Source organism: Acanthochromis polyacanthus, chromosome 21, assembly GCF_021347895.1.
Source record: "Acanthochromis polyacanthus isolate Apoly-LR-REF ecotype Palm Island chromosome 21, KAUST_Apoly_ChrSc, whole genome shotgun sequence".
NCBI lineage: Eukaryota > Metazoa > Chordata > Actinopteri > Pomacentridae > Acanthochromis > Acanthochromis polyacanthus.
In genome coordinates, this window is record NC_067133.1 from 5,253,128 (window position 1) to 5,264,010 (window position 10,883).

General features: G+C 39.3%; 1 protein-coding gene across 1 annotated transcript; it reads right to left on the reverse strand.

Annotated features, from left to right (window-relative positions):
• Positions 1-625: 625 nt before the first annotated feature.
• On the reverse strand, positions 626-10,486 carry LOC110954506 (cold shock domain-containing protein C2-like). Its single transcript, XM_022199071.2, has 4 exons — positions 9,912-10,486; positions 6,661-7,043; positions 3,358-3,480; positions 626-2,853 (listed from the first exon to the last, which is right to left on the reverse strand). The coding sequence occupies exons 2-4, from the start codon at positions 6,840-6,842 to the stop codon at positions 2,691-2,693; spliced, it is 468 nt and encodes a 155-aa protein (XP_022054763.1). The 5' UTR covers positions 6,843-7,043; positions 9,912-10,486; the 3' UTR covers positions 626-2,690.
• Positions 10,487-10,883: the final 397 nt, after the last annotated feature.

Genomic DNA, 10,883 nt, shown 5'->3' on the forward strand with positions numbered 1-10,883 from the left:
TGATGCACAACATGGGTTAAAAGTGATCCAGATCCAGTAGAAGATGGGTATCTCCTGACCCATGTTGTGCATCAAAGAGTTAAACTTGTCAGGTTGTCGCTTTACTCAAGCTTTGAATGCATTTGTGGTTATCTGGTTGTTTCTTGCCACCTCTGTGTGTTGTTGTGCCTGCAAGTCTTAATCATTTCTTTAAATAAAGCTACCGATCTATTCCCGTCTGCCTGGTGGTCCTTGTCGCCTTCGAATCCGACAATGTCAAAGCAATGACAACCCTGATGTGACCCTAATGAGTATTAAGCGGTGTATAGATAATGGATGTATATGTCAGGGTAGAGACTGCGATTTGGTAGAATTGGAGTTTCTACCAGTAGAGATTGCCATTGGAGTCTCTACCAGTAGAGACTGCGATTGTAATCTCTACCAGTAGAAACTCCAATTCTACTGGTAGAGACTCCAATCGCAAACTCTACTGGTAGAGACTCCAACTCTACCAAATCGCAGTCTCTACCCTGACATATACACCGGTCTCCCATAACCGGTTGGCCGTCTTCCCAACCTTCCTCTTCCTCCTTCAGTTCAACTCTCACTTCTACATTCACTCAAAGAAGCACATCTTCCACCACACTTGTGAATCGTAAAATGCTTTAATGTCGTTTCAAGGCTCTGTAGACATAATCATGGGGATCACCACCACCACAGTGGCTCCTCCACAGAAAGTCAACTAAAAGTGCCCTTTGATGTGACAAAAAAAAGAAAGAAAAGTTATCATCGAACAATTACAGGCAGTGACACCGACGGATAGACGAGATGCATAGAGACTCTATGGAACACAGAATAGAAAAATACATACAGTACAGCATTTAACCTGAATAACAACAAACGACAATGTGACAATAATGAGCTCTATTGGTAGTCATGTAGTTCACCATCACAATGACCACACTTGATATGTCATACACAGATACAGCTTTTATAATAATAATAGAAAAAGAGACTTAGAAATTGGTTTGAAAGCAGTCCATGGCTCCAGACCCTTCAAAACAGAAATTACTGTGGCAGTTTCCATAGTAGATTGAAAGTCAGCTTTCTCAAGTGCAAGTTTTAACTGTGTAATCCAAAAATATGGTCTGTAATCTAAAGAAACACACACACACACACACACACACACACACACACACACACACACACACACACACACACACACACACACACACACACACACACACACACACACACACACACACACACACACACACACACACACACACGAATGAATCAACAAAAAATAACTGAAATAAATAACCACAAACAAGACAGCACAACAGAAACTTACCATTTTTAAGGGAAACTAAGATATTTTTTACCTTTCTGACCGACTGAATTCCTGAATTTCCTCCCAAACATCAGCACACTTCCCCCTCAATTTAAACATTTTAATTCATCAGGTCGGTTTTTCTAAAATGAGCTGTCAAGGATGCAAGAAGAGCTATTCATAAAACATCCTGGGTTTATGATTACTGTTGAGTTTTTAAATGAAAAACTATCACTGCTTTTAACCCTACTGTTGTCCTCATTTACGGGCACCACAAAATACTGTTTCCTTGTCTGAAAAAAATTCAAAAATTCAGAAAAAAAAATTCCCTAAATTTCTGAAAATTTGCAAAACCTTCAAGAAAAAAAATTCCAATAATTCCTTAAGTTTCCCTAAAAAAGTTTTATTAAAAAAATCTCTGTAGAAAAAAATTTGGCAAGAAAATTATAGTAAATATTTTCAAAAAATGAGTAAAAAATTTCCAAAAAAAATCCTAAAAATATCTAAAATGATTACATATATATCAGTAAAACTTCTAATATTCTCTTAAGAACATTCACATAAAAATCAACCAAAATCCAGCGAATTTCGCTGGATTTTGGTTGATTTTTATGTGAATGTTCTTCAGAAACATTTTTAACATTTCTTTTTTTCCACCAAAAAAATGCTGAAAGATTTCCCCAAAATGTTGAAAATGTGGACATCAGAAGTTTTACTGTGAAAAAATATTTTTTTTCCACATTTTCAAACTTTGAAACGGGTCAATTTTGACGACACGAGGGTTAACACTGTCAACTTGTCATTTCACCTTTCTTTATCTTCTTCACATCTCTTCGACCTAACGTCCCTCAACTACTTTCTTTTACCTCCACTAACTCGTCTATCTTGATATAAAAACACTGCCAGGCGTGGGTAAGTCATCTGACCCACATTTGCACCCAGCATGTGATCCTGGAAACTTCGGCGCTGTAAACAACTGACAAGAGGGGAAGTGAAACTGAATTCCGCTCTTTGTCGCCGTCCCTATGCGCACAAACCCTCCAAAGTCACGGCACGGATTGCAGATTTGCGCCATTAGATTTTCACAAAGAAACAGGCCCATGATCAAATCCCTCATTCATCACGATTACAATCCAACCTCAGATTTGACAAAAACTATAAGAAAAAAACAGTAAATGTAACTTTCTCGTAACAACGAATAAAGGGGCGGTTTCACATGCACAGCAAATCCATCAGCCAACGATAACTTTACCTCTTTTTAACACTTGCTGTGCAGGTAAAACGTGTTTTTAACTAATGAGTTTGAGCACAGTTAAGTAGGTCCCCCAGCACATTTACCAGAACCCCGTCCAACCCTCCAGGCCTGGAGCTCACGGCCCTATGAGCTGATGGTCTGCCCGGACCACGTCTCGTGTTTCGTGCCCGGGTTCAGGTGTGTGATCTTCACCTCCACCGCCTGCACCTTTAGGTTCTTGGGCGGGACCCGGGACACTTTGTACGTGACCTCATCGCCCTCAACTGGGACGTATTCCCCCTCAATGCTGAAACAGAAAAGAAAAAAAAGGAGATGCCACCACAAGGGAAAAAATATTATCAATAGAGCATTTGTTTTAGTTTATTTTCATGCTGCAAAAATGCGTTGCGTAGGCAGTAATTTAAAACTTATGACTTGATGACTTGAAGCAGCAGTTTTTTCCTCATGATTTATAACAAACCTACATTTAAACTTTCCACAAACTGAACAGTGGTTAATAGTAAAAGCAAACTGTTGGTTTTCTTTTCCGTGCTGTTAAATTTAACCAAATTATAAACCCACAGTTAAAAAAAAAAAAAAAAAAAAAGTATGGTGGCCCTGAGAGCTCAGTGGATTATCATAGATAGATTAAACCTTTATTGATCCTGCATCGGGGAAATTTACAGTGTAATAGCAGCAAAGAGAAGAACAGTTTGAATAAAAAAGAGAGCAGCACATACGTACATATAAATATTTTCTCCTTCTAGAAGAAAACATGTAGTATTTTTGTCGTAGTATTTTTGCCACTCACTCTGAGATGTGAACAAAGATGTCGTCGCCGCCGTGGGAAGGTTGGATGAAGCCGTGACCTTGTGACCTGGAGAAGTTCTTACATACTCCCTTAAAAACTGGACCTGAGTGAGCGCGAACCGTCCTGCAGGCAGAGAGAGGACATTTAACCACTCAGATCAAAAATAAACACTACTTAGCATGAGCAGGAAGAGTATGGAGCAATAGGAGTGCCAAATCAAAATATAAATAAATAAATAATTAAATAAATAAATGTGGAAATATAAAGAGAAATAAATAAATAAATAAATGTGGAAATATAAAGAGAAATAAATAAATAAATAAATACATGTGGAAATATAAAGAGAAATAAATAAATAAATAAATAAAAAGGAAAATTTTGTCTTTGCTTTTACCTTTTCTGTTTTTTCCTTTTATTTATTTATTTATTTATTTCTCTTTATATTTCCACATTTATTTATTTAATTATTTATTTCTCTTTATATTTCCACATTTATTTATTTAATTATTTATTTATTTATTTCCCTTTATATTTCCTCAGTCCACCAAGAAAAGGAAAAATGCAAATCAAATGGCTCTAGGCGGGGCTTCCTCATCGTTCCTGATCACAGGCATATGAAGAGTAGACACGACACGCCCCTCTCAGCGACCTGTGATCAGGAACGACGAGGAAGCCCCGCCTAGAGCCATTTGATTGACAGCTCAGTCCACCAAGTGAAAGCAAACTGATTTGCATTTTATTTCTTGGTGGTTATTTCATAATGCCTGACACCATGAAATAGAAAAATGCAAATCAGTTTGCTCTGGGCGGGGCTTCCTTTTCAGGGTGGGGAGTCGTACCCGCACACAGGCTTCTTTCCTGACACCAGCTCCGATCACGGCTGAAGTGAAGCCGTGTCACCGTGGAACTTTGGCTGATTCTGCCATCAGACACTGAAAGGACGCAGCTAATTCGGTAAATTAATGTTTATTTTCTTATCAGTGGCAGAATAAGCCGAAGCTCAACGGTGACATGGCTTCACTTCAGCCGTGCTGGGAGCTGGTGTCAGGCAGGACTCCTGTGTTCAGAATCCCCGCCCAGAGCAAACTGATTTGCATTTTTCCTTTTCTTGGTGGACTGGGGAAATATAAAGGGAAATAAATAAATAAATAATTAAATAAATAAATGTGGAAATATAAAGAGAAATAAATAATTAAATAAATAAATGTGGAAATATAAAGAGAAATAAATAAATAAATAAATAAAAGGAAAAAACAGAAAAGGTAAAAGCAAAGACAAAATTTTCCTTTTTATTTATTTATTTATTTATTTCTCTTTATATTTCCACATTTATTTATTTATTTATTTATTTCTCTTTATATTTCCACATTTATTTATTTATTTAATTATTTATTTCTCTTTATATTTCCACATTTATTTATTTAATTATTTATTTCTCTTTATATTTCCACATTTATTTATTTATTTATTTATTTATTTATATTTTGATTTGGCACTCCTATTGCTCCATAGAAGAGCAGGTTAGAGCAGCATTTATTTTATTTTTGATTAAAAAATGGAGAAGTGAGAGAAAACACGGAACAAAGCAAGATTAAGTGCTGATCAAATCAACTGGTGCATACTGCTAGCCTAGCCGTGCTAGACCCAGGTCTGAAGACACAAGGGTCTAGGAACTCTCGACAGGGAGGAAGGCGGGCTAAAATGTTGACTTTCAAATCACTCTGCAGCAATTGGGTAGATATACGACCAATCAGCGCAACGAATAGGCTGACATAGTTCCTAGAGCGCCGGAAATCAGAGGATGCGGGAGTTCGGTGAAGCCTTATTTATACAGTCAATGGGTGAAGCTCAATATATTACAGACATGTTAACAGAAAGATTATTCAGAGTCGGTGCTAATGGAGCTCAACGACTGTTGTCGTTTTTGTTGTCGACCCTGGCAGAGAATTAAATTCGTTGCCGTGGGTTGTCTAGTGCAGCTAGGCTAGTTGTTTCCGGTTGTTTCTGTCAGAATCGTCGCGCCTCTGTCCTCACTTAGTTACGCCCGCCTTCTGACTCTACACTTCATGGTGATTCGTCGGCCAGTTTTAGGAGCATCCAACCTCGAGGCTTACCGAGGGTAACTAGACCGACCCTGGCAGAGAATTAAATTCGTTGCCGTGGGTTGTCTAGCGCGGCTAGGCTAGCATACTGCCTCATAATGTCACAATAGCAGAAGAGAGGAAAACACTAGTCTGCTGCACATTTTCCAGTGATCTGTTTGCAATTCTGCCTTTATACTGCAGGTTACTATGGTATTAAAAACCTTTACCAAGGAAAGTTAACAACACAACTGAAAATGACCGTCGCAGGTAAAAGTCGTATCGTTATATATCATACTACTAGATTACATTAATAATGCAGCAAGTCAAAGTGGAACTAATTGTAACTTTGAGTAGTTTCATGCAATAGTTTTTAAATCACTACGGCAGGTTTTGTGTCTAAAAACTACAAAGTTACTGCAGCTTCAGATAAAGGGATAAACAGGTTCCATTTAAGGTTCTTTTTCTGAGGATTTAGAGGCTATAAACAGTAGCTTTGTCGGTATAATTTATTTACCAACTATTTATCTGCTAGAGCACAGTTCTGGTTTACAAAATCCAGGAAATAATTTAAAATCCTTGTCCTCACCTAAAAAGCCCTCAATGACCAACCTGCAGAAATTCTCTGACAGGCTCCAACGATAAAATACAAAACATGTCAAGACACCCTTAAGACACAAGCTTCCAACGCACAGACAGTGAAAAAAATCTGAAAAAGAAGGTCAGTTAAAAAAAATTATATATTGTTCAGAGTCTTATTTCATTTTGTTCAGGGTGGTTATTGCAGTGGGAATAAAGGATTTTTTTTAGATGTTTTTGTAGGCCAGTGGGGCTTTGTAACATCTGCCTGATGGAAGTAACTGGAAGGAGTGATGGAGGAGTGAGACGGGTGGCCTGATGAACGACATGGGAAAGTTTTGTGTTTAGTGGAGAGGAAGCCGTATCAGGATGAGACGGTGAATGTGAGGATGGATTCAATGACTGAGGTGTAAACCAGGGTTAAAATGCCTCTGCTGATATTTAAAATCCTCAGCTTCCTCAGCATGTTAAAGGCGCTGTCGTGCTTTTTTGTACACAGACTCAGCCTGATTCACAAACGAAGATTATTTAGCTAGCATGAAATGGAAACTTTGTGAGATACAAGTCCATACGCGTTGCTCTTACTGAGTAAATATCGTCCTTCCACCTGTCAGTATCTGGTAAATAAAGTGACCTTACTTACGCAGAGTAGGTGCGGGTGCGTTTGGTCGGCAGCGGGCTGGGAAGATCCCGAGGCAGCGGCTTCTCCTTCCCGTCCTCCCATACCCGGCTCCCCTCTCTCAGGAAGGGAAAGGACAAGGTGAGGGAGGAGGTGGGGGAGCGCAGCGGGGTCCCAGAGGGCGACGTGAGGCTGGGGTCGGCCATGTCGGATGTGATGAAGAGGAGGAGGACTGAGGAGGAGGATGATGTGGGTGCTACTTGCTGCTGCTCGTTGAGCTGCAGGCTGGTGAAGGTCTGCTGACGCTGTAGTCTGTCTGCTCGGAGAGACCTGTCTCAGTGTGGGACAGCAGTTCTCGGCAGTTATCCAGGTCAGCGCTGTCTCTTCAAGTCTGTCAAGAGGACTTTCTGTGAGGGGAGAGACCACAGTGGCACAACAAAGGGAGATCAAGGAGCTGTCATATTGAGACTTTGTGGCAGAGAGAGGAGCATTCAGCCCACAAAAAGCCTATTCAGATCTGAAACCACAAGCATTTTAGACAACCATGAAGAGAACGTGCCTTTTTTTGTTTGTTTCCAGTCTATTTCATTAGACGCCGCATTTTCAGTTCAATTCAGTTTTATTTTACATAGCGCCAGTTATGGCAAGCAACATTTTTGGACACATTTCAGCCCTCCTGTTGTCCTCATTTACGGGCACCAAAAATATTGTTTCCTTGTCTGAAAGAAATACAAAAATTCAGCACGAAAATCCCCAAATGTCTGAAAATGTGCAAAACCTTCAGGAAGAAAATTCCAATAATTCCTTAAAAGTTTCCCTTTAAAGTTTTATTTTAAACAATCCCCCAAATTTGGCAAAAAAATTCTTGTAAATATTTTTTAAAAAATGAGCAAAAATTTTCTAAAAAATTGTAAAAATATCTAAAGTGATTATATATATATATATATATATATATATATATATGTATATATATGTATATATATATTAGTAAAACTTCTAATGTTTTCTTTAAGAACATTCACATAAAAATCAACCAAAATCCAGCAAAATTCGCTGGATTTTGGTTGATTTTTATGTGAATGTTCTTAAAGAAAAATTTTGACCATTTCTTTTTTTTCCACCAAAAAAATGCTCAAAATTTCCCAAAAATGTTGAAAATGTTTACATCAAAAGTTTCACTGTGAAAATACATGTTTTTTTTCCACATTTTCAAACTTTAAAACGAGTCAATTCTGACCCGCAGGACGACACGATGGTTAAGGAAGGAGACCCTGGAATATTTCGTCACAACCGGAAAAATTAGCGGGAAGAGAGGACGAGGCAGACAGAGAATGAAAATGATAGATGGACTTACATCATGGCTACAGTCACAATGCAGACAGCAAAAGATCGGAGGACTTGGAGAGAAATGATCACCTACGCTGAATGGCATGGCACTTGATTGATTGAGCGCCAATTACAGGTCAAATTGTCTCAAGGCGCTTTACAGAACCCATATGCCTGAACCCCCGTTTGTTTGAATTTAGCAGTAGGAAATTAAAGGTCATCCAGGTCTTTATGTCCTGAAGACAATCTTGCAGTCTGGCTAGTTGTTGAGTTTCATTTGTCTTCTTAGATAAATACAACTGAGTGTCGTCGGCGTAACAATGGAATTGAATACAGTGTTTCCTAATAATATTGCCTAAAGGATGCATGTATAATGTGACCAGAATCGGTCCTAAGACAGAGCCCTGAGGAACTCCATGATTAACCTTACTATGCTCGGAAGAGTCACTGTTGACGTGCACAAACTGGGACCTGTCTGATAAGTCAGTCAGACTATTCTACAAAGTGTCGGTTCAGGACCGGAGAATGGTCCCTCCACATAAAGAGCCGGGTTCTGCTCAAGATTTCTTCCCGTTAAAAGTGAGTTTTTTCTTGCCACCGTCGCCTTAGGGCTTGCTCTGGGGGGTTCAGGCATATGGGTTCTGTAAAGCATCTTGAGACAATCTCAACTGTAATTGGCGCTATATAAATAAAATTGAATTTAATAGAGAGAGTTCAGAGCTGCATTCCACTTTCCAAATGTGTATGGTGATGGTAAACTATTCACCTCCAAAGCAACCTGAGGCATAGCAATAAATGTGGAGATTAAATTTTCATTGCACTGCATCCCTGCTCCATGGATTACAGCAGTGATTTAAACTTTATGTTTTAACACATATTGGGGTTACAGGGTATGCTGCTTCCATCATTATCATTATTCACATGCTGTTTGGTCTGGTGACCTTCACTTTCTACTCTTCCGGATTCTCCACATGGTGATATTTATGAATCGGAATGATTTATTGATCATAGCTGCTCTATCTGACGTTTCTTTTATAGGTGATTTTACTCCAGAAAAAAACACCATCACACATATATGACATATATGTGTATGTGGAGATGGAAGACGTATCTTGACGCCCACTCCTCTGCGTGTGATGATGCAGGCACGCGGCGTGACGTAGGAACAGCTGCAGAAGTCCAGTGGCGCGTTCGTGACGTCAGCTCCCAAATGAACAATTACACATCCCATAATCTCACAGTGACCACTAGAGAAGGGATGATGTTAAAACGGCGTCACAAGCAGATATGCAGAAATGCTCTGGACGCATTTCTGATGATTGATAATGTTGAGAAAAAGGAGAAGCTGTGATTGGACAGAAACGTGCCTCAGCTTTTTTCACTTTTATCCACAGGCAGCTGCAGGACAACATGTGGATGCGCAAAAGCCTTCATGAGAAGGTCATGATCGGAGACAATTTGTTCTCTGTGCCATCATTATGAGGGGAAGCATGACTAATACGTGTGAGAATTGCAAGTGTGTTTGAGGAGTCTTCATGCAAATAATCTCACACTTTACTTCCCTATCAGAACCTTATTGGGGGGGGGGGGGGGGGAATGATTATATTTTGCTTTTCTACTTTTCTTTTCTATGCGTTGTTTAGACAAGGCGCAGTGAATAAATCTCTCTAATAATCGCTGCAATTCCTCAAAACTGAATGAAAAGCTCAAGAAAACGCTCCCAGAAAACAACTCGGACAAAAGCAGGAGTGACAGGTCACACATGATGGCAGCGTCGATGCATCCTCCTCACAGCCACACAGAAATACATCAAATCTCTGCTATTTTCACTGCAGGCGTGCAGAGAATATACATCTATATATTCCCGTCCCAGATCCAAAACAAAAGCCACCGTGACACACTCCCCTCCTGCAGACACTCTCACACATATCCACAGAAATGTTACTTACAGCATCGGGTTGCGGGTCGAGGACGGTCACCGTGTGCCGCTGAGTGTGTGTTTTAAGTCGCTGTGTTATTATATAACGAGGAATGAATTAAATAAGTCCGCTAAATCCGCGTAGAACCGACGGAAAGACCCCGATGTGACGAGCGGAGCGGAGGGGGGGCTGCCGAGTCTGCGCAGCTGGCGGAGATTCCGATGGCGTGATGTGGCTCTGTAGTGTGCGTGTGCGTGTGTGTCACAGCACCAAAAAATAAAAATCCTGATCCCTAATGTTCAAGCAGCTGTTTGAAGGTTAATGCTCATTTGCAGTAATTAGGTTAGAAAAAGGTTAAAGGTCCCCACAAAGATAGTAATACAATGATTTCCTTCATTTTATCTGCAGAGGGAACAGTGAGTGTTCAGTCAGTGGAATGATAACATTCCTCATGTGCCTTTAGGTGCACATCATGCCCCTGCTCGTTTCTGAATGCTGCATGATTTCATCACACATGTTGATGAAAACACTCAGATGAACTCTGAATTTCCTCACCTTGCAGTGTTTGCATCACTTCTAAGCCAAGCAGTAGGTGGGTCGATCTGTAGTTGAGGGACTTTTGAAGTCCATGGGATATATCGTGCATACATTTTTATTAAAAGCAAAAAAAAGCTTTTTTTAATGTTCATTATGATCATGTCTTCACAAGCACTGTAATTATGTATTATGAAAACAATCATTTATTAATTAAAAAAAATGACTGGAAGCCGCTAAAATTTAAATTAAATAACCGTCCCAATTTAGCAACAACCACCTTCTAATTAGCTAAACAATAATAAAATGAGCTTATTCAAAAATAGTTTTGATTGTGTTCTTTTTATTAAGTTGAGATAATTATGACAGATATTTCTTTGTTGGCAATACATCAAATTTTATATGGAAAGTAACAAATTGTATGTGTCTGAGAAATCATTTTTAACAAGTTCCCCATTACAAAAACAC